This window comes from Drosophila kikkawai, chromosome 3L, assembly GCF_030179895.1.
Source record: "Drosophila kikkawai strain 14028-0561.14 chromosome 3L, DkikHiC1v2, whole genome shotgun sequence".
NCBI lineage: Eukaryota > Metazoa > Arthropoda > Insecta > Diptera > Drosophilidae > Drosophila > Drosophila kikkawai.
The window spans coordinates 15,928,218-15,956,087 of record NC_091730.1 but is presented as its reverse complement, the minus strand read 5'-3'; the positions used below and the strand labels follow the sequence as shown (position 1 = coordinate 15,956,087).

Below are 27,870 nucleotides of genomic sequence, written 5' to 3'. Positions count from 1 at the left end.
GACCCCATAAACCACATATATTCTTGATCAGCATTAACAGGCGCATCTTTCTGGCCATGTCCGGAAAAAAAAAATTTTTATCAATTTTTTCAAAATTGTATAAGGGGTTACATCATTAAAATTCTCAAAATTTGATAAAATTTTCAATTTCTAACTAAGTATGCAGATTTGTTAACCTTATAGAAACTAACATAACACCGCTTTCCGAATGCAAATTAAGGCATTTTTGACAGAATTATGCCTTTTTTAGTTTTTAATTTGCTATTTTTCTCTGTTCAATTACCGACTTTCCATCGTCATTGCCATCGCCATCGCTACTAGTCATCAGTAGCAGTAGACCTGACACCCACCCCGGACAAGAACCAAGGAACAGGGATCAGGAATCAGGGATAAGGAGAAAGCACCGCCAGTCAGGTCTGCCGGCTACTTTTACAACAACAGCAATGAACACAACAAGCAACATTTTAATTTTAAAATACTTTATTTTATTCTTTGTTAATGAACCCAAAATAAAATACATTATTTTATATTATTTTGTTTTATTTTATTTTTCCTATATAAGAACAATGAAATGATCATCACTGGCAGTTAGTGAGATGCCTATAATTTATAAAAAACCCTCATAAGTGTATTTTAATTATTTTTTTAGTTTTATTGCCGCTTTAAAAGGCGTTTTCCTAATTTTTCTTTTATTTTCCTGGTTCAAATCAAATAGTAAAAAAAATTGCATACTTTTAGGCATTTTTAAATATTATTTGGTAATTTTTGCGGCATTTTTTGGGCAGAATTTTTAAGTCTTTGATAAAAAATATAAAGGTATACTTTTGGGCGGGGATGAATGCCTAAAAGATGCCACGTTTTTAATAGAAATCCCCAAAAGTATGCTTTAATTTTTTAATTTTGCGTTTTTGGCCGAGTTAACGCATGAAATTCACCGCTTTCCAAACTGGGGTAATAGGCGAACAGAAACCAGCAGCAAGCAACTGAAAACTGGTATAAACTGTTATAAAAACATTTGGGCAAAAATAATAATTGGTATAAACTGTTATATTTCATTTTATGCATTTATACCTATTTGTTGCCGAAAATAACAACTTGATGGCAACAACAACCTTTTTACAACAACATCCCTACAGCAGCCCATCCAAATTTCCGAACATTTCCATGCAAATTGCCCGTTTCCCAAATTGGGGTAACAGGCGAACAGAAATCAGCAGCAAGCAACTAAAAACTGGTATAAACTGTTATAAAAAGTCCAAGTTTCGAACCATTGATCTTGGAGTAAGCGAAGACTCAAACCAGATGTGACCATCTTGTAAATTTTTTGGCTAAAATGTTGCTTAAATGCACCTGGGCACACTGAAACTGACTTTGCATCAGTGATGCTCATCTATCTATTTTGTCCCAATAAAGAAATATAGCTAGATGGGCATCACTGCTATTACGCCTGATATATTGCCTCCCAATATTGCAAAATAGCTACATGAGCATCACTGATGCAAAGTCTGATTTTATAGCCTCCCAATATTGCAATATAGCCAGATGAGCATCACTGCCATTAAGCCCGGTTTTATAGCCTCCCAATATTGCAATATAGCTAGATGAGCATCACTGATGGAAGTGAGCATCACTGATGGAAGTGAGCATCACTAATGGAAGTGAGCATCACTGATGGAAGTGAGCATCACTGATGGAAGTGAGCATCACTGATGGAAGTGAGCATCACTGATGGAAGTGAGCATCACTGATGGAAGTGAGCATCACTGATGGAAGTGAGCATCACTGATGGAAGTGAGCATCACTGATGGAAGTGAGCATCACTGATGGAAGTGAGCATCACTGATGGAAGTGAACAAAACTTTTCATTCAAATTGGCCGTTTTCGAAACTGGGGTAACAGGCGAACAGAAACCAGCAGCAAGCAACTGAAAACTGGTATAAACTGTTATAAAAACATTTGGGCATAAATAATAATTGGCATAAACTGTTATATTTCATTTTATGCATTTATACCTATTTGTTGATGGAAGTGAGCATCACTGATGGAAGTGAGCATCACTAATGGAAGTGAGCATCACTGATGGAAGTGAGCATCACTGATGGAAGTGAGCATCACTGATGGAAGTGAGCATCACTGATGGAAGTGAGCATCACTGATGGAAGTGAGCATCACTGATGGAAGTGAGCATCACTGATGGAAGTGAGCATCACTGATGGAAGTGAGCATCACTGATGGAAGTGAGCATCACTGATGGAAGTGAACAAAACTTTTCATTCAAATTGGCCGTTTTCGAAACTGGGGTAACAGGCGAACAGAAACCAGCAGCAAGCAACTGAAAACTGGTATAAACTGTTATAAAAACATTTGGGCATAAATAATAATTGGCATAAACTGTTATATTTCATTTTATGCATTTATACCTATTTGTTGCCGACAACAACAGCTTGATGGCAACAACAACCTTTTTACAACAACATCCCAACAGCAGCCCATCCAAATTTTCGAACATTTCCATGCAATTTGCCCGTTTCCCAAACTGGGGTAACAGGCGAACAGAAACCAGCAGCAAGCAACTGAAAACTGGTATAAACTGTTATAAAAACTTTGGGCCACGAAAAACGTGCCAGTGTGACCATATTGTAAATTTGGTCCAAGTTTCAAACCATTTAGGAGCCGCCGCAAGTTAGCGGGGACTCAAACCTTTTGAATCCAAATTTAGGTGTTATTTTACAACTGCACCTGGGCACACTGAAACTGATCGTCGTTAAATTCAAATTCAAATTTGGCAGTTAAATTCAAACTCAAATTTGGCAGTTAAAATATTTAAAAAAATGTAAAAAATCTTAAAAAAATGTTAAAAATTCAGAAAAAAATTTAAAAATTCAGAAAAAAAGATTCCTATAATTTATTAAAAACCCTCATTTTGTTAAGCTTAGAAAGGGCAACTCAGAACAGCTTTCCAAATTGAATTTCATGCCTTTTTGGCCGAGTTATGAGCTGTTCTGAGTTGCTTTTTCCAAGCTTAACAAAACTGCTTACTTAAAAATTTTATGAAAATCGGACGGCAATAAGATAGCTGCCATAGGAACGATCGGAAAATGAATAGGAAAAAAATTATAACTTCGTTGTTTTTCAACATATTCTTATCTACTTTTAGATATGAGATTCTTTTATTATTTCAGAATATTGGTAAAAATTTTATGAAAATCGGACAACTATATCATATAGCTGCCATAGGAGCGATCGGTAGATGTAGAGAATATGTAAAGGTGTGAATGTAAAACTGTAACTGTCAAACTGTAAACATAATAAGTATAGGTAAAATGTAATGAAATAATATCTGCAAGGGTATACAAACTTCGGCGTGCCGAAGTTAGCTTCCTTTCTTGTTTATATTAAAAAACTTCTTGATTTTTTTTTAATTAAAAATATTATAACTCGGTCAAAAGAGCATTAATTTTAAATTGGAAAACTGTTCTGTGCAAGATTTTTTACAGGTAATAAATCTGCATACTTCATTTAAAAATGTTTAAAATTCAATTTTTTATCAAAATTACAAATTTTAATGATGTAACCCCTTATAAAATTTTGCAAAAATGGCCAAAAAATCGATTTCTTCCTGACATATCTAGAAAGATTCCCCTGTTGATGTTGATCAAGAATATATATGGTTTATTGGGTCGTAAACGTCTCCTTCACTGCGTTGCAAACTTCTGACTGAAATTATAATACCCTGCAAGGGTATAAATATTATTATATTCAGGTTTCCTCTGCTTTCATTTATTACAAAATATAAATTAATAATAATAATAAAGTTAAAACTTAAAAAAGAAGATAATTAAATTTAAATGACGCAATCAGCCGTAGTTTCCCTGCCTAGACAGTTTCCCTAATGCATCCCTTAGGACACCCATAACCTCCTTTTTTATGGACCCTTGGAATTTAAAAAATGTTTAGTTTAACACCCATTCAAACTTATTAAATCCTCATTATTTATGGCCATTTGGTTTAAGCGAAAGAGAAGAGAACAACAGTTTATGAAGCTCAAATCTAGAGCATATGGGTCCAGAGGACGACGTGTGCTGAAAGACTTCTTCCTGCCCTGCTTGGCCTGTTTCCCAAAGTCTGGATTTCGCTGGCCGTCGTCGCCTTGACCAGTCATGAATATAAATTATGCCCTAAGTGACAGGAGGAGGCTGCTGCCGTTGTTATGGCTAAACAATCATAAAGAACACCCGGCCCGAATTGTTTTCAGATCTTTTATACATAGTTGTTGGCAAGGCGAAAGGCGAGAGTTTGGGGAAAAATATGAAAACATAATTCAGAATGTTTTTTTATTAACTGTTAAAAGATTTCGGGGCTAGTGGGATCTGAGAGGTTTTAAATTTTTGAGGAGGAGGTTAGGTATGCTCTAAATAACTTTAAAGGGGTTTTAAATAATGGTTTTGGTAGTGTTAAGTAAATAGTGTTTTGTTTTAAGAATGTATATTATGTATTATTTATAAATAATTGTATATTGAATATAGGCTGCACTTAATTCGAGGCGAATAGCACACTTTTAGGCTGTATCAAATGTGTTGGCAAGTGATTTTAATTTTCTAGCGATAAACACAAAATTAATATATATTTAGAAATGTGTATTTCTCTGAGTTTATGAATATATGTTTGAAATATATGAGTTATAATTTTTTTTAATTTAATTTAATTTTGATAAGGTTGTTCATAAGGTTTTGATCTTTGATCTCTGGCTAACAAAAGCTTGTTGGTATGACACTGGAATCAGGCGGTTTAACTTTTACATTTTAATTTTTAGTTTTTTAATGCGTTGTTTTCTTAAATTTAGGATTTTATTATTTATTTTATTATTTATATTATTTAATCATAAATTGAACCCATTTATTAAAATTATTATTCTTAAAAGAGTCGTTCAGAAAATAGATTCGCTTACAAGATATGAATTAATACTTGAATAAACCAAACACTTTCTTTAAAGAACACAAAAAAATAGTTTAAAATTGTAAATTAAAGCTCCTTAAAATTGTTATAAAATAAGAAAGGAAGCTTCGACAGGACAAAGTCTTAATACCTTCGTAGTTAGTTATTGAATTTTATATAGGGTTTCAATCAATACAACCCGTAGTTTCTGAAAATGAATCATATCTAAAAGTATATTCAAATATGTTAAAAAACTACAAAGCTATAATTTTTCTTTATTAATTTCCCGAGTGTTGCTATGTGCCACAATCTAAACTTAATCCAAACTATACCAAATTTTTGGCACTTTCGCCCAAAATATGCACAAATATATGTTCTCCAGGTTAATCGGCCAAAAGACTGTCAAATTACACCGGTTGAGAGACATAATTGGCCCCAGGGTAACAGAGATTTTTATGTTTGTATTTCTCGGTCTTGAGTTTTGGGTTTCAGCTTCATTGGCCAATCCAATGGGGCCGAAAAAAAGGCCTAGCCTCTAATTAACCCTTTCGCAATTGCAGAGCCCAGCTTAGGCCCTAAAATGGCCCGGGGGGCGGGAGTGTGCGCTTCGATTTTAGTTATAAAAAGAGAGAAAAGAAAAAAATAAACTAAACGTGGGCACCTTGGGAGTTTTAGGTTTTGATTAATGAGCGGCTTAAGTGAATCTCGAGTCGGCGGCGCAGCGAATCTCTGGCGAGCCTGTTCGACTGATGAAGTCACTAATTTGACTTAAAAACGCATTAAAAACCATTTTCGATAAGAGCTCCCCTTCCCAATGCGTGATTTCGGCCAAGGGTTTTCCCGTACTTTCCTGGCCGTCTCGCGGTCTAGGTCGTATTTGTGAAAGTTGTGCAAAAAAAAACAAAAAATGTAATCCAAAAAGGCCAACAAACAAAAACAAATACAGAAAAAAACCAAAATTAAACGAAGAAACCAGCAAGGCGACGAATAAAATTCCCAAAAAAACGCCTCGAAAGATTTGAGAGTGCAAAGCTCTTGCTTTATGGGACATTGCCTATTGGCAATCAGCTGTGAACATAAATAATGGCAGAGATTTTTGAAATGAACTAGGAAGATACCCTTTATATGTGGGTTAGGGAAGCTGTTGGATTTTTATGGGAATTTTTTGAATTGAAAATATCGTTGTTTATTGAAATTATAAGAATAAAAATATAGTTTAGAATCCTATTAATATTTTAGAATCATAACCTTTACTTTTTGTATAGGCCAGCTTCTGATTAATTTCTAATTTAACTATTTATCTTATTGAAGTACTCAAAAATATATTAAAAACAAACAAAATTACCTTAGAAAAGTCCTACGTAAATCTTTATAATTCTTACAATATTTCTTACAATATTTTTTCAATCCCATATCTTTGCGAATTAATCTACACCTTAACAGATCTACCCCCTGCTTAAATATTATATATTTTTCCCTTTAGCTTTGGCTACGCACATAAATTGATTTAAATGCCTTCCGAGCAGAGACAAAAGATGGCCAGCAAAGGCTGGCAGGTAACTCCTACAATTGTGCGTGGTCTTGGCCATTAAAAGACTTTTTTTTTCCTGCTCTTGCTTGCCAATATGCCAATGTCTGGGCCAAAAAAAGCAACGGCAACGGCAGCCGTCACAAAAAAATACAAATCTGAGACAGATAAAAGCTGTTAAATGACCTTCATTGGCCATAAAAATCCAAAATCATCGCCCCGAACAATGAATCGTTTCTATGGGCCAAAACCCGCACAGCACCGCACCGCGCCGCCTCGGGCAAAAAATTAACAATTTAAATAAATTCACTTTATTGCAGTTTCGCATATTGGCGACAATGTAAAACAAACAATAAAGGTTGTCAATAAATAAGGCCCGGCTCATTGTCTGCCCCGCATCGCTCGACTTCCGGTCTTGATTCGGGGGTAAAATCGCAAGCCGATGTGATATTATGCTATATGAATCACTACACAAAGTTCAAAGTTGAGCGCGGTTTTAAATTGAGAGATTAGCCCTCAGCCGGCATTACTCTTTGCTTCGATTTTGGATTTTTTTTTAACTTTAAAACACACACGCTCGCAGAGCTCTCACTTGTGGGCCCAGAGCTCGGCTCGGCTAGCCTGGCTTAGACCGCTGCTCAGTTGGCTACGAGCTGCTGCCGTGAGCATTGGCTAACGCGAGAAACGGAACAAAGAAAAAAAATATACAAAATATACAAAAAAGAAGTCGAAAATCAAAAACCGAAACCGAAATTGTATCCACCGCGTTGCTCTTCGGTACGTGTTAAGTTTTTTAATTAGTAGAATTTTCAAGTGAATTGTGTGGCCAAAATAAACACACAGCAAAAGAGAAAATAATTCAGCAAAAATAAATAAATATACAAAATAAAAAGGCAAACAAGTGCAGTGACAAAAAAGTTCAGTTAATGGTGAACCGAAAGCTAAAACAAAAGCTAAAGCCAGACAAAACACAAAGCTGGTGAGTAATTAATAAAGCGAATAATTTAATCTACTCTCGCTGGCCTGCCATAAATTAATAAATTTAATTAATCTGTCATCGCAGCGGGTCTGATTTATTATAACATCGATATATATACCACCTTCATGTATATATGTTTCCGTCTGTAACCGAAATGTTAAGAAACCAACCAAGATAAATGAAATCAAGGCGCTCACAAAACAAAATCCACAAAATGCAGACAACACTTTTGGGTACAAAATAAAAACAAAATGCATATAAAAATGGGTAGTAACCTTGAAAAGTCGTGCTTAATTTCTCAGCTAAACTCAGCAGGCATTAAATATATGTTTAAAAAATTATAATGAAGTTGTATTAGCTATTTGGCATCTATTGTTTTATTCCTTAACTAAATTGATATCAAACTGAGATGCTTTTGGATGGTTATCAGGGTAAATTCCTATAAAAACAAAGAGGAAATCATTAAGAAAAGGCAAACTAATTCAATTTATTTATTTTAAACAATTTTTAAGACTCTTTAGCCTTTTGTTTTACATTTAGTCATGAATAAAGAGCTTAAATCAAAAATTAAAATTGAGAAAAAAGTAAATTCCCAAGAATAAAAACCTCTAAAAACATTCAAGTATTATATTTTATTATTAAGGAAACATTTTAATTAGCCGCATAATTAATTAACCGCATTTCAAGTTCAGCTTTTTTTTATTCCGCAAATATTTCAATTAGCCAACAGATTCGTAGTTCCAATCTCGTGAATAAGTGAGCAGAATGTCTGGCTGCCCGACGAGACAAAGATAAAGATCCCACAATCGATCATTACTCAGACGACCCAAACATATAATCAATTAAATATAGCTATATGACTTTTTTTTTTTTTTGTGGCCAAATCATTCAAATAAATTGAATAGGGCCCGGCGATTTTGAGCACTCAATTTGGGGGACCGGGCCAAAAACGATGCCGCGGCCAATGGATTAGCCCAAGCCAAGATCTTTAACAATTTCATTAACTTTTTTGGCCCGAACGGCCTAATCATGTGCAAATGGCCCCAAACACACCATAAAACACACTCGCACTAAAAGATTGCTAAGACTTTTGGCCTGTCTCCGACTTTACCAACTTCTTTTTCGGCCACATTTTATGATTTATGAGGTGATCGCGCCTGGCGCAACATTTGGCCCAGTCGGGGAAATACCATTAATACGTGGGTGTAGCCAATGTGCAAGACACCATTAGCAGCATCGCCAAAAGCCAAACACTAAGCTGTGTTTCATGCACTGAAAAGGAAAAAGGGTACAAATGTTTTAGGTATTTTTAATTTCTTCAAAGCTTTAGAAGGTGGTTTTAATTTAAACATTTTTCTTGTCGGTCTGAAGTATCCATACTTAGCTATATTTTACTTAAATTTAAATGTTATTTAATCTTTCTAATTTCAACTCAAACAATTTTAAAACCAATTTTAAAACCTTTTATAAATTTTAAAAATTTCCAACAATTTTAAAACCAATTTTAAAACCCTTTATTAATTTAAAAAAATTTCAAACAATTTTAAAACTTGGAAAACTTAACTCAAATAGGAAATTCAATAATGAACCTTATTTTTTAAATTTTAATATGTGCTCTTATTCATATTTTGCACAAACAATAATCTACTTATTTCTTTATAATACTCAGCATAATAACTTGATCTGCACTTACCTATCAATCATCTATATATTTTTTTATATCCAAGCTCTCTAATTGTTTTCTGTGTACTTTACCTAGACACTTTGTCATTGGCGCTTGATTGTTGACTGATTTGTTTGCTTGAAACTGGCCAAAAGAGCCTGTGATCCCGGAAATCCTATCGTTGCTCGTGGCAGGTGTTTTTTTCTTTTTTTTTTTCTATGAGCATAAATTCTTAAGAATTCTTTTAACAACTTGCTGTTTTTACTGGCCGCCAATGACATGCTATTAATTGTTGAATTGTTGTTGCTGCTGGCTGGTGTTTGTTCTATAAATAATTGTGTTATACATTTTTTATAATAAAAAACTAAAGCAAAGCTTGACACGAAATCCGGTTATTACCATTGAGAGTGTGACAGCTTTTGATTTGATCACTTGTAGCAGCAGAGTATTAGCACAATTGAGCATTATATTTGGGATTTTTTCCCTCTAATGAGTGCTTATTATTTAGCTTAACACTTTATTAAAATTTTAAATTATTTAAATTCAGTGGGAATGTTATGTGAAAGCTTTTAATTTAATTATAAATAATACATTGATGCATGAACATAAACTTAAAATATTTTAAAATATTAATAGTAAGGGTTACATATTAAATATATAACCTTTAGTAAAGTATTTTTGTTTTTAGAGTTCTGCCTGTGATTAATGTTAATTACTTGTTCCATTTTATTGTTATAAAATACTCATTTGTTGATTGATCCGTTGTAAAGGCTTGCTCGAAATGCTAATATGTCATTAGTGTTAATGAAAATGATGGGAAGGTTTTACTTTAATTGCTACTAATTTGTTATATTAAGCACAAATTTTCACAATATATTTTCTACACCTTAAAACCACAATAAAAAACGTTTAAAAATATTTAGAGCTTATGAATAATCTTCCCAAAGTTATATGTTATATTTAAAGTAATATATAATAAATATATTATAAAAAGACTTTTTGTAAATTAATAAATTATTATTTTAAAAAGGTACTTTACATTTTAACAATATCAAAAAATCCATCTAAAAATTAACTGGGAAAGTTCCACTTTTTTTCAACCGATTGCCGGCCGTTGATAGCCGGTTTAAGAACGCTAATAAATCATTAGAGTTTATAAATATTGTCATTAGCCGACAGCTAGCTCTCGGGTTGCCAATTGAGAACGCCCCCGTCAGTGGCTGTGGGCGTGACCAGTCCATTATCTGCGGTGGCGTATACTTAATCTACGTATACTTAATCTCGTTGTCGTTGTCTTGCGGCTGCTCGTCACTTTCACTTTTGGCAATTTATTTTCGCTATTTACGGCAGTTGTTCGAGCTGTTTTCTGTGTTGTGTTTGCCTTGTGTATTGTCTGCTGTCGGTGCCGTGTTGGTTGGTGTTTATGTTATTGTTTTAGTTACCGATTGTTTGGCTTAACAATAAGCTCAAGTGAACTCCGTGTCGAGTTTTGGGTCATAAAGGCAGGCGAACAAACACTTGGGACATTTCCTGTGCGCGGAAAAGCCAACAGGAAAATTAGTTTTTTTCTGTTTTCTGAGGGGTGTCACTCTGTGGAAATGGTGTGAAAAGTGTTAAGCACTTGCCATTTGTTTTTACGTATTTTGGTCAAAATGACACTAGTATAAGTTGTTTATTAGTAGTTATTAGTAGTTTTTATTTAAACTAATTATGCAATGTTAAACGGAGAGACGGTTTGTTTGCGGAAAATTTTACTTCGGAAATTATTTTAAAAACGAAATAAATAAGGTTTTTTTTTAAGGGAATTGAAAAACGCATCTTTAGGTGGCATATTCTTAGTTTTAAGATTTCCAAAAAATGTTATTAATGGCTTTCTCTTTCTCTTTCTTTTCAGATTAAAGACATTTGCTGAATCGCAAGCGAGTCGAATGCAAATGCAAATCGACGGCGAATGAATTGACAATGACAAAGAGTATTAAATGGTCGCCCGCTTTTAGTTGTAACCGCGTTCTCCTTACCTATGTGGTGAGTACTTTAACTGATTTATTTCTTAAAATTTAAAGAAGCATAAAATACCGATGGTATTCCCCAGATATTAGCTTATACAGTAGCAGCACACAGCTCGCCCCCGCCATGCGGCCTATACGGAGCGCCGCCTTGCCAATTTCTACCGGCGCCACCAGGCCAAACTCCCAGCTGTGCCAGGCCAGGAAAGACATATTGCGAGCATGCTGATAATTATCCCACGTAAGTAGGAAATAATGTTTATATTATTTCAAGTTTTAAGAGGTCTGTGATTACTACATATTATTTTATAAAAATATATAACAAGGGGTTCTACTCATAGAGCTTCACAAAAGTCTCTAGAGATTTCAGTTTTCTTTTATATCAATTTAAAACAAGAAAGAAAGCTAACTTTGGCCAGCCAAAGTTTGTATACCCTTGCAGGTAACAATTAAAATATATCATAACTAAGCCAAAAATGCATTAATTTCGATTCGGAAAGCAGTTTTGGGTTAGTTTTTATTAATTTAAAAAAACTGCATACCAAATTTAAAATTTTAAGAAATCAAAATTTTTGGCCATTTTTGCTAATTTTAATGATGTAACCCCTTATCAAATTTCGCAAAAATGGCCAAAAAATCGATTTCTTCCGGACATATCTAGAAAGATTCCCCTGTTGATGCTGATTAAGAATATATATGGGGGTCGGAAATGATTCCTTGACTTAGAAAAATATTAATTTGTATTATAAAATATTATAGAATCTGATTAAAAATATCATAACTCGGCCAAAAGAGCAATTATTTTAAATCGGAAAACTGTTCTGTGCAAGATTTTCTACAGTTAATAAATCATTTAATCAAGAATATATATGGTTTATGGGGTCGGAAACGTCTCCTTCACTGCGTTGCAAACTTCTGACTGAAATTATAATACCCTGCAAATTGTATTATAATACCCTGGTATAACAATAGAAGTATAATGTTGCCACCTTTTTAAAGACCTTTGAGTTTCCCAAATACCCACAAATATAATTTATAAATGATTGAATTTAATGAAGACCAGATACCTGAAAGTTTCAAAGATAATCTAACCAAAATACAACATCATTATTAGCTTATCTGTGGTGTCGAGTTTATGCAGACCAAAAAAAAAACCAAGTCCGCTGCAAAAATATCAGCCGTCCAATCAATTTCCACTTCATTCGACTTCGACTGCATTTCAAACAAATGTTTGTTTCGGCCACGAGACAATTTCGGCTTCAATCTGAATTCGCTATCGAAATCGAAACTTGTTCGCATTAGCATAGCGTGGAGTGTCTATTGTGGCTGCTTCCGCGATGATGCTCGGAGCTACTCAGAGATACTCAGATACTCAGATACTGAGATACTCGATGCTTGGCTCTCGCCACTCAACTCTCAGCCAGCTGGGGGAATTCCTTGACCCAATAAACTTGAATTGACAGTTCAAGACACTTTGTGTTTGGCTCCGGCTCCACTACTACTACTACCACAAACAAAACTTTGGCGACGACGATGCCGAGAGATACGAAAATTCAGAAATCCAACGACGACGGCTGACCGCGTGCTTCTCGAATATTTATGAATGCCTCCAATGAATAATCGTGTCTTCGGGGCATCATAAGTTGCCCAGACCGGCACTTGGCGCGTGAGCTAGGGTATTGCGGATATTCCTAAATATTTGTTCAAGATTTAAATATGAATATTTGTTTGTTATTTGTTTTTTAGCTACAAATATTTAAAAATTTAAAAGTAGTGCAAAAAAGTTATGGAATATGTTATTTTTTACTTTGCAGAGCAGTTTTAATAAACTTATATATTTTATAAATTAATTTTAACATTAAAAATACCAGAAATTAAATTAATTTGATGTCTTAAATATTTGTTTTTATTAAAAGAAATTTTTTGTAAATTTTTTTAGCTAAATAAAATTATTTAGAAAATGTAGAAGCATGACCAATTTTATTTTTATTATATTCAAACAGTAATTATTATGATAGCCAGGCTGTGATAAAGTACTGGGCTCGGCCAAATGCGGTTTGATTAATGAATCATTAATTAAACCATGAAGAGAAATTAATAAAGGCAAAATAATTGCAATATTAAGGACTTAGTCATTAGCTTTATCAGTATTTTAATTGAGTGATATCAGAGGTTAACTTAATTTCATTAAAAACAATAATATAGAAAATTAAGAAACATATTTTAAATTAAAAAAGAAATGATTTCCAATTTTAAGAAACATTAAAAGAATTCTATAAACATTTTAAGCTATCCTTAACCCACTGAAAACCCCTTTAAAAAACCTAATACCCAAGCTCTTACTTGATATAAAATACCCTAAATATTTTTAAAATATCTTTAAAAATTACATTTATATTTTTCTTTGACAAAAGAGCATTTAATTTTCCCCAAATCGAGCTCCAAACTGCATCTTTTGTCTTACGTGCTCCCAAAGATGGCACTCGAATTTGTTGTTTTGTTTGTTTGTTTATCAACCATCCGCCTTCGCTGGACTGGTTAGCCATGTTTTTGTGGCTGCTATTTTTAGAGAATTTCTTCAATCTTTTTTTTTTTATTTAAATAAAATGTGCGTTAGGGCGGTAATGGTAATGCGAATGGGCTTGTGATAAGCCCTCGGCGCCGTCGGGGCAATTAAATAGGCATTTTTATTACAAGGCTTGCATTGGAATTTCTGTGCGTTGCATAATTCTCAAAAAAAAAGATATCATATGGGAAAGCCCAAAGCTGGTTTTAACCATAGGTGTGCCCTCCTCACCTTTCTCTGCCTGTGTTTTTCACGGCAGCACGTGACGGGCATGCGATTCGCGTTGATAAGCGAAACAATATTATTTCGGCGGAACTGCCAATTTATTATTTACGATGTCTGCACCTACCAATTCGGAGGCTTTTTTCTGGCCTGCCCCGAAGCCGCATATTAATTATGATACTCATATTTGATTTGGCTTGAGCAACACCGCAATTACCATTTCCATGACGGCGATTTCCAGGCACTTGTCAGTCAGTCAGTCAGTCGGTCGGTGTGTGACTTGCATAAGTCCCCTGATGCGCAGACAAGTGCATGATATTCGCTTTCCCAGCTTGTTAATCATCGTGGCTTGCATCACTCATTGTTTCCTTTTCGTACGCAGAAAAAGTTGAGAGGGAAAATCAGGTCATTTTCCTACCTGTGATTAAGAGATACAAGCTGAGAGAGTAAGTAAAAGTAAATAGTAAATATCTCTTATAATTGGGATAATCAAGAACGATTTTCTACAGACAAATGTAAATTCTTTAAATTTTAGTTTTTTAATAATATTTATTAACCATAAATTCATACCTTTAGCATAAATATAACTGTATGTATGCATAAATTTAATAAATATAACAAAACGTCATTTTATTTTGTTTAAATAAATATAAATGCTAGGCTATAAACATTTATTGTGATCTCTATGGTGTTTTAATGAATATCCATTTGATTATTAGTTCTTCGTTCATCATTTAAGATATATTTTTATTGCTTTGCCATGAATATTCATTGGATTATTTGCGAAATTTGTGGTATACGTTTGCAGGGTATTATCATCATTTTAGTTAGAAGTTCGTTACGCAAGGAAGGGAGTCATATTGCAAATATTAATATTAAATCTAAACAAATTACAAAATTAAGAGGTCTTAGAAAAATAAGGACAACATTTTATGTTATATATTTTTTTATTTTTTAAAATGTTGTTACAGCTTATAGAATATTTCCCAGAATTTTCCTTCACGTTTTATTTAAAACTCTTTACTGTTAATTATATATTTCCCCTTGTTAAGGTATCTCATCAAGAGCCTCGTTCGCAAGTGGGGCTATGAGGCAGCCACTCTCTTGGTGGATGAAACCTGGGAGGATTTCGCGGCTGTGGCGTGGCACGACACCCCCGTCTTTTACGATCCTAAGTCCATATTCCCGCCACGCGATCCCAATGGTCAGGACTTTAATGGTTACAGCTATCAGACGCCATTTGGAGGCAGTCCCCAGCGACCAAGTGGCGGTGGTAATTCTCTATTTGTCAGCAGTCCATCGACGGAGGCACCAACGTGAGTATTAAGCAACAAAAGAAATAATAAAATAGTTTACTGATACCCCCTTAATCCCTCAGGTATCTCTTGTACACCTCCTCCGGTGGAGGCCATCGTCCAAATGGTCGGTACAATCCCCCAGGAGGCACCTCCTCCTCCTCTGTCGCCGGTGGTTTGTACTTCAATCAAGGTGGCAAATCCACGCCGTACAATGCCACACTTTGGCTCAAGCGTTTGGTGAGGGATCTAAGTCGAAAGCAGAGGCAGATCGGTGAGGAAGAAGTAGAGGAGGAAGTGGTAGAGCAGGAGGATGAGCAAGCGGAGGAGGAGGAGGAACCTGATCAGGATCAGGATCAGGCTCAAGAGCACGTGCAAAGCAAGCGCGACGTCTCGCTCAACATGGATCTCTTGGATATCGTGAGCGTGGATGCCCCCAATCCCTATAACCAGCTGAAGAAGCGCACCAAGCGCCAAAGTCCCGGCCGTTCCACGCTCTGCCAGACCACGTCGCAGTTCATCACGCCGCAGGCAGCCCTCAACAGTCGGGGCAACTGGATGTTCGTGGTCAATGAGCAGAACACTGCCCGCCAGATGGTCAAGGCGGAGCTGTGCGCGTAAGTATTACCACAAGTCTTGGGTTTAATTAAGAAATTTATAGGGTGCCAGGATTGCTTATTCTTAATCAGGAAAATGGTTTAGGAAGGGATGCTCTATTGAATTTTCATAATTTTTTGTAGACAATTTGTTAAGTGGAATATTTACCAATTGGTAGAATTATTTATTTTGAAATAATTAGGGAAGATTTTAAATTCCATACAATTTTTTATGTTCTAGATTTTGTATGTATATTCTATATTTATATACATTTTACACAAGCAGTTCACTGCTTGATGTATTCTTAGTTTAGACTCAAACCTTATGTAAACTGTATTGATGTAAAATGTATTGATGTAAATTCAAAAGTGTTGTTTTATCATTTTTCCATTTAAATCAAATATTTAGAAATATAAAAAAAAAATTCTAAAAAATATTATTCGACTTTAAATAAGACTTTGTAAAATTAATAGTACCCTCACAGGAAATATTTTTGATATAACAAAGAAGAATCTTAAGTTACGAGAAGAAATATATTTTATAATTTACCTTCCATACCTTATTTAAATTTTTAACGGATTTTGAAAAGAGATTCCTTAACTTAGGCCTTTCTTTTAATAGTTTTAATCTTCATTTCAAGAGATACAATATATAATTGTTCCATTTTCACTTAGATTCTTCCTTTAAATATTGAATTTTAAAATACTTCCTTTTTAAACGAAAAAATTGGTTTAAAAATAATAAGGTTTAAATAAATTACAGCTTAAATTTATAAATATATAAATTCCATTGCACAAATAAAAGTGTTAGAACTTCTAATAATCCAGTTTACTTTCAATTCGATTGCACCCCTTGCAGTCCACGTCCACTCTAATTTGTATGCCATTGTATCATTTATTTTTTTTCTCTATTCTTCACGTTTCATAAATCATAACTCTAATTATTTGGCAGCATTAGAAGAGGGGGATAAGCCGGTTGACTTGTGCAGCGCGTCCTTGAAGTAGCTTCATTCCCACTCATTATTTTGAAACCTTCGGTGGAAATACACACACCCCTGGCCGGTCGGGGTCGCCTTTCGGCACTTGTAATCAGTGGCGAGGTGTTCCGTCAACCCCATTCCGGCGTTAATAATTCGCAGCGGGACGTTTGACGACGACGAGAAGGTTTCCCCCTTCAATATTATTATTTTTTTTTTTTTATATTTGTGACTAGGGGAATTCCCCTGCCTGGATTTCCTTCCTTCTCGTGGGCACGTGGGTAGTTGCAGGTCGAACTAAGGCCCGTTTATTCGGTGTCATAATTGCGGTTAAACGAATTATCACACCCCGAAAATGAGAGAGAGAAAAATACCGAAGCAGGGCGCTGGAGATGCCATTAGGCCATGTCCTTGTCCCCCTCCTGTTTTACGCGTCCTTCCCCTTTTTATTTTTTTGTATTTATATGCGATGCGTGCGCTACTCGAAAAACCTTTCCACACTCTTCAAAAAAAAAAAAGAGCAAACACAAATGGGGAGGGGTTTCTGTTTCTGTTCCCGTTTCTGGTTCCTCTGCTTCCTGTGATCCTTTGGGCTGGGTCAACGCATTGCCCTAATTGTCCTTTGGCTCTGCCCCTGTACCCCTCTGTTGCTGCCACTTGTTGGACTGAGTCCGGTACTTGGCGCAATTTGTTTAACCAAATGGAGGACCTACGCAGGCGCGCATAAATCTTGGCCAAAAAAGAACAGCTGGGAGCAGATGGACACGGAGAAAAAACAAGTAAATTAAGTTGAACTTTTTGGGAATTCATAAAAAAGGAAATATATTTAAGGATATAAAATAGATCTAGAAAAAGAAATATTGATCGATCGATTCTTAATAGAATTCGAAGTTTTAAAGTCAACTTACTATCCTCGCAGTGCAGTGATTGTACCGTTGCTTCCGCTCAACCAGCAACTCCTTATCAATTACGTACGATTCCCGTTTTAACGAGTTCGTTAAACTTTCAACTCTGCTCCTTCTGCGACTCGGGATCTTGGGTTTCCCCTCCTTACTTTTTTTTTTGGAGTCGCAGATGGGTGCGTAACACCTTATTTATGTTGGCAGCCCACAACTAAATTCGCCGCAATTGTTGATTTTACCTTACTGAAATTCGAAATTCGATTCGACTCGATTCGATGCCGTTTGCATTCTTACCTTTCTTTCAGCTCGAACACCTGCTCGAACCTGTGCGAATTGCCCAACGGCTACAACTCGAGATGCGAGCAGAAGTTTGTGCAAAAACGCTTAATTGCGCTCCAGGGCAATGGGCAGAATCTGTACACGGACACGTTCTGGTTTCCCAGTTGCTGTGTCTGCACGATAGCCGCCAATTAAATGTGTCTCGTCCAGGATATTATCTTTTTGAAGTCTCCTATCGCTCTGGACAGGACATCATCATCTCTCTGTCAGCGGCTGGCGATTTTTGCAAATTCATTTCTGATAACTAAACGATACACACAACACACCACAAAACACAACAAACCACACACACACACAACAACAACACCACTCTCTCATGTAGTTACACACACAAACACACACAATGTAGTTCTTAAAAATGTAATTTAAATCGGAAAACATCGAGTGAGGCATGCTAAATTGGATTTCATGCCACGCAAATCCCTTTCAGTTTTGTTTAGTGGAACTAGCGTTACCCTGTGCGAGCGATTAAAATGTATATCAAATAAACAATGATTCGAGAGACGATGTTTTCTTTAAAACTTACAAGATGAAAGTTGGTTTTAATTTAATTGATTTTTTAGAGGTTGATAATAGGGGTATTTCAAGGTATTTATCAAGGGTAAGTAGTCATTAAAATAAGCTAGAAAATGTTATTAATATTTAAATTAAATTAAAAGAGTAATAGTTTTATTTAGAGCTGCTTTTTCCCCTTAAAAATATCCTCTTAGCTAACACTATTAATTATTTAAATCACAATAAATCCCCTCTTAAATATATAAATTATCCTAGACAATTATTCACACATTCTTATCTATCTTAAAATCGCACTTCATCGCTTTTAACTTAATTAAATTATAATACATAAATTAAAACCAAGGCTTGACCATTTATAAATCAAGTTATTCCAGGCCAATCATCATTCCATAAATCTCAATTCTCATCTGCCATCATTTCCATCTCCCACAGTATTGTAAACACACATAATGACACTCGGCAAAGGAAGATATTTTGTACACAACAATTTAATTGAGCCCCCCGGGCATAGAGTGCAAATCGGATTTTGTGGTTTTTAATTAATATGGTTATTCCTTTTTGGCCCCAAAAGGACAATTCGCAACTTTTAATTGTGAAATTGTGGAATTGCGAAATGTGAATTTCCAGCTAGAGTTGCTGCTGCAACAACACCTGCCTGCTGCCTGCTGCAAATGCAATTGCGTTCCATAAATCCAGAAACAATAATCGTAAAATAACATCAGGTGTCACGCGCACGGAATCGCGGCTCAAAAAAGGGGGCCACTTCATGCGAGGACCTCTGTGCGGGGGAAACGGTTCTCGGAGGATATGGAAACGGAGCAGGAGTAGCCTTGCCTGGATGCATTGATGGTCGATGCTATAACCCGATGATGTATGCCCCGGCATATGTATATTTGTGTGGCACTAAAACAGCTCCAGATGGCCGCAGTTGGTGACAGGATATAGGAAGGCATAGCAGCAGCAGCTGAGGCTTCAAAGTCACCAAATAATTATGGTTTTTATAGATTTGAAAGAAGAGGAAGTTCTGGGATTTTGTGAAGTATTTTCTTGGCTAATTCTTAGATTTTTGAGTTATAAAAATAAGTAAAGAGATAAAACTAAAATAGGTTCCAAAATATTTTTAAAAATTAATCAGAAATATACAAAAGTATCCTTTGATTTAAAGAACTTAAGAGATTCCGAAACTAATACTTAACATTTCATTTACAGTCTTAAACAGCTCTCTGTCTCTTTAAGATCTACCAATATAATCCTATTTCTTTAAAGTGCTCTACTTTTTTATAAAAACGCTTTTAAATCGGGGTCAGTGGATGGTCTCCCCTTGCACTTTAATAAGTGCACATCGTAAATAAATATAGCTTAGCTATTTTGCCATTTCGAAGGAATAGCCACGTGAAATTCAGGTTGCTGGGAGAACCCTCCACAACTCAGCTTTGGTTATATCATAAGCAATTCCTCTATATATGTATGTACGTATGTCCCAGGTGACATGATAAATAAATAGAGAACATTTTCTGCCAGGTTGTGCAATATTCCACCGCATTGCATAACTAAGCAAAGAAATAACAAATGTATTGATAAGTCAGAGTTCGAGTTCCGAGTCCGAGTCCGAGTTAGCATTGGCCGAAAATCTCAATTAAGCCGAAGGAGCAACAGCCTCGTTCTCGTCCTGTGTCCTGTGCTTTGTACCTGTTGTAGAAATTCAGCTGCCAGCGATTCAAACTGGCACAGTGGGACGGAACCCCGAAACCCACCCACCGAGCTCTCTATTGAGACTCATCTCACACCCCGTGACTCTGTCGAGGGTTAATTTGTGTCCTGCCGAAGGATATTTTGAAAGAGGGACAGAGAGAAAGAGATCGAGAAAGAGAGAGGGGGATTGGTGTATTGTGCAGAGTTTTAGCAATGATTAGCATCACGAAATGGAAAACTATTGTTCCAATACGCAGTCGAGGAACCAGGTAAAAGGCATTGACAAATCAGGTAAGAATGCAGTCACAAAACAGAAATCAGAAAAAATAACAAAACATGAGGAAGGTAAGGGAAAGGGAATTGAAAAGGTATAAATTGTTGCAATTAAAGTTTAAGGATTGAAAAGTCATAAATGAAGAGAATATGTTACCGAATGAGGCTTGGATGGATTTAAATTTATAAAAACTAAAAAATTTAGTAAGTAAAATTGTAAATTATATATTAATATAATATTTGAACTTATTTAACAAATAAATTTATAAAAATTAATTTTCCAAAATAGAACCAAACCCAAAGTGGGCTCCTAGGGGAAACTTTCAACTTTTCAGGCTGCAACAACCATCCACAGGCTCCTCTAAGGACGGTCAATGTCCAGATCCTGATCCCCCCACCCCTGCCTGCTTAGCCCCCTGCTGACCAAAAAAATTCACCTCTCTCCTCCTTGAACCTCCTGAAAACCCCCGTAAAAATCGAGCAGCTGAAATTTTCTGCCAAGACCAACAAACAGAAAGAGAGGGCAGCAATTGGCGGCTGCCTGGCAACTGAGAGATGTGAAAGAGATGGCCTGCTACATGCTGCAGAATGAGGCACAAAAACAACAACAAGAACAGCCACACAGCAAACACACACACACACACACAATGCAGCAGCAGCAGCAGCAGTGCTGCCAGCGTCGCTGCGTTGTGTATAAAAATTTAACATCTGCTCCTTTCATGATTTCGGAAAACTCAAAACTCGTACAACAACGACGAGGGCTGTAATGGCACAAATATATAAATATGTGAGTATATTGGTCTCTCTATCCCTCTCATTCTGCACTGAGAAGAATTTTTAGCAATTTATGGGTGATAAAATTTAGTTCACTGTATTTCTATAGCCAATTAATAATTAAATAATAAATAGGTATATATAATATATATTTATATCTTTAAAAGCATAAGCTTCTTTTTTTTCTTAAATATTTTTCGGCCCTAAAATATTTACTTTAAATAATTTTATAATATATAGTTAATTTATAATTTCAAGGAAATGTAAGGCAAGTTATAATAAAGAATTTATGAATATTTAAAATGGATGTAAAAGAATTGTAGAAAAATGTCTGAAAATGAAAATAGTTTCTTATGAATTGGGTTTATCTATAATTATTTTTTTAACTGTAAATGTTGCAAGTATATTTTGAATCAAATCCGAAATTCTCAAAAATCTTAATAATAACCACAAATAATTACAAATTTCTCTCAGTGCATAGCTATACACCTCTCTTTTTCGCACGCTGTATGTGCGTGCTTAGCAGCTTGTTGTTGCTGTTAATGCATTTGGCTTGCTTTACTCGTATTACGTGCATTTGCCGCTTTCAGATACGCAGATACGCAGATACTCGGATGCTCGGATACTCGATGCCGAAAGATACTCGGATGCGGAGATACTCCTCGGCTGCAGATACTAAGAAAGAAGCTGCCAACTGGCAGATCTTAAGCGGAATGAAATAAATTAAAGTCAAAGCGAAGAAGATGCAGCATCCGCAGGATACCTTGGTCCTTTTTGCTTTTTCTGCTGCGATGCATCCACTGGTGCATTCAACTTCAGCGCCAGATTTTTTACTTTTCTCTCTGACTACTCCTTGCCCTTGGAGAGGAGCTCTGATTTTAATGGGCAGGGGTAAATTTAATCGATCGGAGAGTTGGTTACACTGAACAAAATATAAAAAAAATTGAATAATAATAAAGCTGGCTTTTATGTTTAAAGTTTAAGCTTACTTTAAAATTATTTTTAAGGAAATAAATCTGAAAAGTTTAATCAAATTAGTATCCTCTCAATAAGATAATTATTTTTCATGGTATTTAAAAATAGTTTACATAAAAATACAATTTTTCTATTAATAAAGGAAGCAGCTGAACAGATTCTAGTTAAATTTTTATCGTTTTTATGTATTTAAAATATTTATACATAATTTTACCATAAATTTTGGTAAAATTTCAATTTAAAAATGACCATAACTCAGCCAAAAGTCATTAATTTTAATTCGGAAAGCTGTTCTGAGTTAGTTTTTATAGGGCTTAAAAATCTGCATACCGAATTTAATAATTTACAAAATCAAAATTATTTCCAATTTTTGAACATTTTAACGATGTAACCCCTTATCAATTTTTGAAAAAATTAAAAAAAAAATTGTTTTCTTTCTAATGCGGCTAAAAAGACTCTCCTGTTGAAGCTTACCAAGAATATATATGATTTATGGGGTCGGAAATGAATCCTTCACTGCATTCTGACTGAAAATATAATATTCTGGAAGGATATAAACAGTAAACAAGATACATTTAAAAATGTTATTAAGTCCTTTAGAAATTCCCCTCACTATTACGCTTGTTTTTTTCTATTATAATAAGAGCAAAAAATCATTAAGGAACTCTTTTTATTTAAAGTGTATTTAAATATTAATTTTATTAAATTTCTTGGTGTATTTCTTATCTTTTTGTTGCTATTTTTGGTGCACATTTTATTCATTTTTCAAATACTTTAACAGCACCAACTGTCAGATACATTTCTGGTTTCCTTTGCCGTCCTTCTTTTGTATTGTGGCTGCTTGCAATGTGAATGTCCTTTGCTGTCCTCACAAAGGACACGCAGAAAGCGAATAAGCAAGGAGACTGAGAGAGAGAGAGAGAGAGAGAGAGGTGAAAAAGTAAAAAAAAAAGAGCAGAATGCACACGAGAAATCGCAGTTAAGTGAGTTTGAGACAGCTTTCTAGTATCAAGGACCATGGATCGCGAACATAAGACCATCTAGGAACCCAAAGTCAATTCTATTTGTGCAGATGGTCCTATCCTGTCCTGTCCCGCCTGCAGCTCAATTCCCGGGAATTTTTTCACGAATGGGACAGGTCAGTGTCTCGCACAAGGGATAGGGGTTTGTTTTCGTAGCCCACTATGGATGGATGTATTTCCATTACGCAAAACGCAAATAGCGCCAGTATTTCTCTTATTGTTTTGTTATTTTTTCTGTCAGCGCCAGGCAACAATGCAACCCGTCAAGGTTTTCCATTTTCCGCTAAGGATTTTTGCGATTTTTCCCGCATCCACGTGCAAACGCGCGGCCCGAACAATGCCGGTTGCAGGAATACAAAAATAAAGGATACTCGACTAATAGTTGGCATGAAACGAGGTTGCAAAAGGCCCGCAAAGAAAAAAGTGAAATGAAATCAACTGACATATAGAGCCAACAGCAACGAGATGCCACCCCCACTGGGGGGGAGGCTAGGGGGAAACATAGAAGGCAAATTGTACCAAAATCCCGCAACAGCAAAAGCAGCAGTAGCAGCAGCAGCAGCAGCCAGTGCAATGCCAGGATATATGGCACACTCACCCAACCTCCCACAGAAACACAGCCACAAGGTCCTGCTGCATGTCCTGCGTCCAGCAACGAAATAAAAATGAGCACAGCAGCAGGAGCAGAAGCTGTGGCAGCGGCAAAAGCAACAGCACCGCAGCAACAGCAACCGTTGAGCAAAAAAATAAAGCAACCAGAAAATATCAGAAACACTTGAAAAAATTTAAGCTAAGAGGGATTTTAAGTATTTTAAGTTTTAAGCTAAAAAGTTGCATTCAAGAAATAGTTGCTTCCATTGAATTATCTTAAAGGATGTCTAATATCTTTTAAAAATATAAACTTAATCCTATAAAACATTTTCTGAATTAAACTTTCAACAGTTTAATGTCTTCTTAATATAGAAATTAATACGTTTTTTAAACTAAATAAACCTATAATTTTTAAGATATCTTTTTCATAATACCAAAAACTCAGAGAATTTTTATATTTTATATACATTTTTCTTATTTAGCTCTCAGTGCACTTAGATTGCAAGTTCGCATTGTGAGCGCGAAACTAGAGAAAATTTTTTTTAATTGGAACAACAACTGTACAGCGACGCAGCAGCAGCAGCAGCAGTCGCGGCAGCAGCAACAACTACAACCGGAGAAGCAACAGCAACAAAAGCGCACTTCAAACGCCGCATGACCGTATCCGTGTCTCTGGCTCCTTGCATTTGTGTGTGTTAATGAAAGAGAGAGGACATGCAGCTGTGGATATCCATCAGTGTGTGTGTATGTGTGTTGCGCCAGGACACTCGAGCCAAACCGGCTGCAACCGCAACACCAACAGCAGGCAGCAAGATCGCAGGTTGCAAAGCAGCAAAAGAGAGATCGAACGTCAAACCACAGGGTATCAGGGTAATATATCTTGGGGAATACTAAAAGATATATATTTTAGAGTAATTTTAATATTGTTTAAAAATTTAATATATATATGGGAAGTAAAATTAAAATTGTTAAATATAAACAAAAAAAATATATAAAATAAATAAGATATTAAAATGGATATGTATATGCGGGTTTATGGCTTTCCACTACAATAACAGCTTATATTAATTAATTAATTAATTAAAAATAATAAATTATAGAGATTTTCACTGTATAAATCTCTATAATTTATTTACTTGTTCAACATTTATAATTGTTGTTTAATAATTATTATAATAGGGGGTTTGCCCATATTACTATCCTATTACTATCGTTAAGATATTATAAAGAAATTATTCACCTTCCTCACTAAAATTACTGGTACTTTAAAAATATTTTAAATAATATAAATTTCAAATAATCTTTAAAAATAATTGTAAAAACCATATTAAAATTAAATATATTTTCCATTTTTACAGCTACAATCCTTACAATTATCCTATTAATATATTTAATATAATATTTTTAATAAATTCTTTACCCTCCTATCTAAAATCTTTGTTAATTTAAAAATAATTAAAATAATATTTATGGCAAAGCCAACCCCACACACACTTACACACACCCCGCTAGCAACAAACATGCTGCGTTCGCCCGAGTTCGATGTTGCGTGCGGCTGTGCGGCGACATCGGGGTTGGTTTGTTGCCGCTCGCGTCGTCAGTTGTTGTGTATCCTTCGGGTGAAAAGTTTCCTACGAACAAAAACTTTGCACCGCTGCCGTCGCTAAATAAAATGTTCGAGCGCTGAGAAGCGAGTGCGAAGTGCGACTGCCGAGCGCGTCTTTCAGTTAGCTAAACTAAACTAACTACAACTATATATAATTTCCATTGCAAGTCAACACACACTTTCCCACGGATGTGATCTACAGAGAGTTCAAGGACTCGCCAACTAACTTGTCCCAGTTTCGTTTAATAATCTACCAAATGTGACCAGTGTAAACAAGATCGAAAACCACAACAAAATAATTATAAATAAAAACGAGATTTAACGCAGATGTTGCATCTGCCCGAGTTCTAAGTTTCGATTTCGATTGCAATTTCAATTTCCATCTCGGTTCGGAAAATCCAGTTTCGAGTTTCGAGTTTCCTTTGCATTTTCGTTCCCCTTTCGTTTCGTTTTTCGCGACGCGGCTTGTTATTGTCTACTTTCGTTTTCGTGCGGTTTTTCGCGGCTTTTCCAACGGTAACACGGGTCTTCTTCGCATGGATAAGGAAACTACTGGTCTGCATTTCCAATAGCCAGAAATACTTAGCCTCAGTAATTTCCACAGGCAGCTGAGCTCGAGGAGAGCGAAAAGGATATGGATTAACAACAAAGGTTTGTCAAGGATATTTTTTAATTGATAAAAAAAAAATAAGCAAAGAAAGAAAGCGATGAAAGGCTTATAAAAAATATTTTTAGAAATAATAAAAATAGAAAGGGAGATCTTAAACAATTACCAGCTACTTTTTTAAAAAAATTTTAAATATATTACAAGCTTGACAGATTTGTTGCAACTAAATTTAAAAAATAAAGCCTAATAGGTACAACTTTTGTCAATATTCTAAGAAAATCTGAAACTAATAAACGAACAAAATAAATTGAATCCCATTCAGTATAATAGTTTGTTAAAAAAAGACAGAAAGAAGAAAGTAAGCCATTTATAAACCCCTAAACTTTAAACTTATTCAACTAATAGATATTCCCCTTCAGTAAAAACAAAAATCTCCCTTCAATACAACTCACCTTAGGCCTCTGTCAAGAAAAAACAAAAGTTCCAATTGTAATTTGCATTATATTTTGTTTTTATTTGGCTCACAGGAAACACTTTTAAAGACGTAAACACATAAACAACGAGATAACATTTGTTGCTATTGCTGCCACTGTGATTCGTTTCGTTATTGGTCATCCGAGGATCAAATTACAATAAGTGCAGGCTCAAAAGGGGAGCCCCCGGTGAAAAACTGAAAGTCTCACAGCCATCTAAACGGGCAATTTCGGCAGCTAAGCAGCTTTATTTGTGCGCCATTTGATGAGCGAAGGAGTGCAGGCCAAACAAACAGAAATAAAACAATAAATTTGACGTATAAGTAAACCGCTGCCGCAAGACAAACTTTTGCTCATCTCTTTTTTGGGGCACCGAAAGAAAATTGAGATTATTTTAAAGAATTTATAGAAACTTAATAAGGTTGATTTTTGTTTAAATTTTATTTAGTTTAGATAGGTTGTCTGATATAAAATGAAGATGTTAGTTCCAATTATAAGGTTATTATATATATTCCCTTCCAAAAACCCAATAACTCTCAAGTAAGTTAGTTTTTTCTGCGTGTCCCAAAAACATTTCACGAAATGAGTAATGACAACAGAACGGAAAAAACAACGCAAACTGTTGCTGTCAGAAGCTTCGAACTGCTAGATACATTTCGCGTTCTGCCGCCAACTTAAATTAAAAAGCAGCGGGAGCGGGAGCCAAAGTTCTGGATCTGAAGAGTTGAGTTATGCCATTCCCAGGCCCTGGAAACGTGCCGCCAAATGAAAACAGCAGCAGCAGCGACATACAGGCACAGGCACAGCTAAAGCTAAGGCCGCAGATACGGATACAGAGATACAGTCGCTGAGAGATACGGATGCCAGGCTTCAGATACTCGTAACTAACAGTAACGTGCGTACGCCAAAGGCAGCAACACGAGTGCACATCTTCAAGATACTTTTTTGGCGCGCTCGGAACAGAAACAGAAGCGCCAAAAAAAAAGAAAACAGCACACAACAAGCAAAAAGCAAAAAAAGAAAAGAAATCAAAGCACAACAGAAAGCGAAAAGAAAAGAACCTAAAAGGGAGGCCGCCAGATACAGATACATATACAAGGGATACAGAGAGAGAAATGAACAGAAAGTATAAGGTACTTAACTAGAGAATAGAGAGAGTTTAGAAAAAGAATAGGTTTAATTATAATGAATTTACTTAAAACTCTTCTTATTATCATTATTAGGCTTCGGTATTCCTTATCACTTTTCCGCCCAGTGTACAACTGCAGATACATCCCACTCCTTGGCACTGCCTTGACATGGCAATAAAGAGAGAATTTAAAGAAAGATAAAT

At 35.4% G+C, this 27,870-nt stretch overlaps 1 protein-coding gene and 1 long non-coding RNA gene across 2 annotated transcripts; both read left to right on the top strand.

Annotated features, from left to right (window-relative positions):
• Window positions 1-7,131: 7,131 nt before the first annotated feature.
• On the top strand, window positions 7,132-18,503 carry spz5 (spatzle 5). Its single transcript, XM_017167399.3, has 6 exons — window positions 7,132-7,442; window positions 11,000-11,130; window positions 11,198-11,352; window positions 14,952-15,215; window positions 15,278-15,811; window positions 17,975-18,503. Exons 2-6 carry the CDS (start codon window positions 11,068-11,070, stop codon window positions 18,141-18,143), a joined length of 1,185 nt encoding a protein of 394 aa, XP_017022888.1. The 5' UTR covers window positions 7,132-7,442; window positions 11,000-11,067; the 3' UTR covers window positions 18,144-18,503.
• A 2,300-nt stretch (window positions 18,504-20,803) lies between these two features.
• On the top strand, window positions 20,804-22,240 carry LOC138928519 (uncharacterized). The gene is made up of 2 exons (XR_011444938.1): window positions 20,804-21,276; window positions 21,854-22,240. It is a non-coding gene; the product is annotated as an uncharacterized lncRNA (long non-coding RNA).
• Window positions 22,241-27,870: the final 5,630 nt, after the last annotated feature.

Coding starts and splice junctions, on each gene's coding strand:
- spz5 (XM_017167399.3), top strand. CDS start 11,068: ATGACAAAGAGTATTAAATGGTCGCCCGCTTTTAGTTGTAACCGCGTT. Junction 11,353..14,951: donor CATGCTGATAATTATCCCAC/GTAAGTAGGAAA, acceptor CCCCTTGTTAAG/GTATCTCATCAAGAGCCTCG. Junction 15,216..15,277: donor CCATCGACGGAGGCACCAAC/GTGAGTATTAAG, acceptor TTAATCCCTCAG/GTATCTCTTGTACACCTCCT.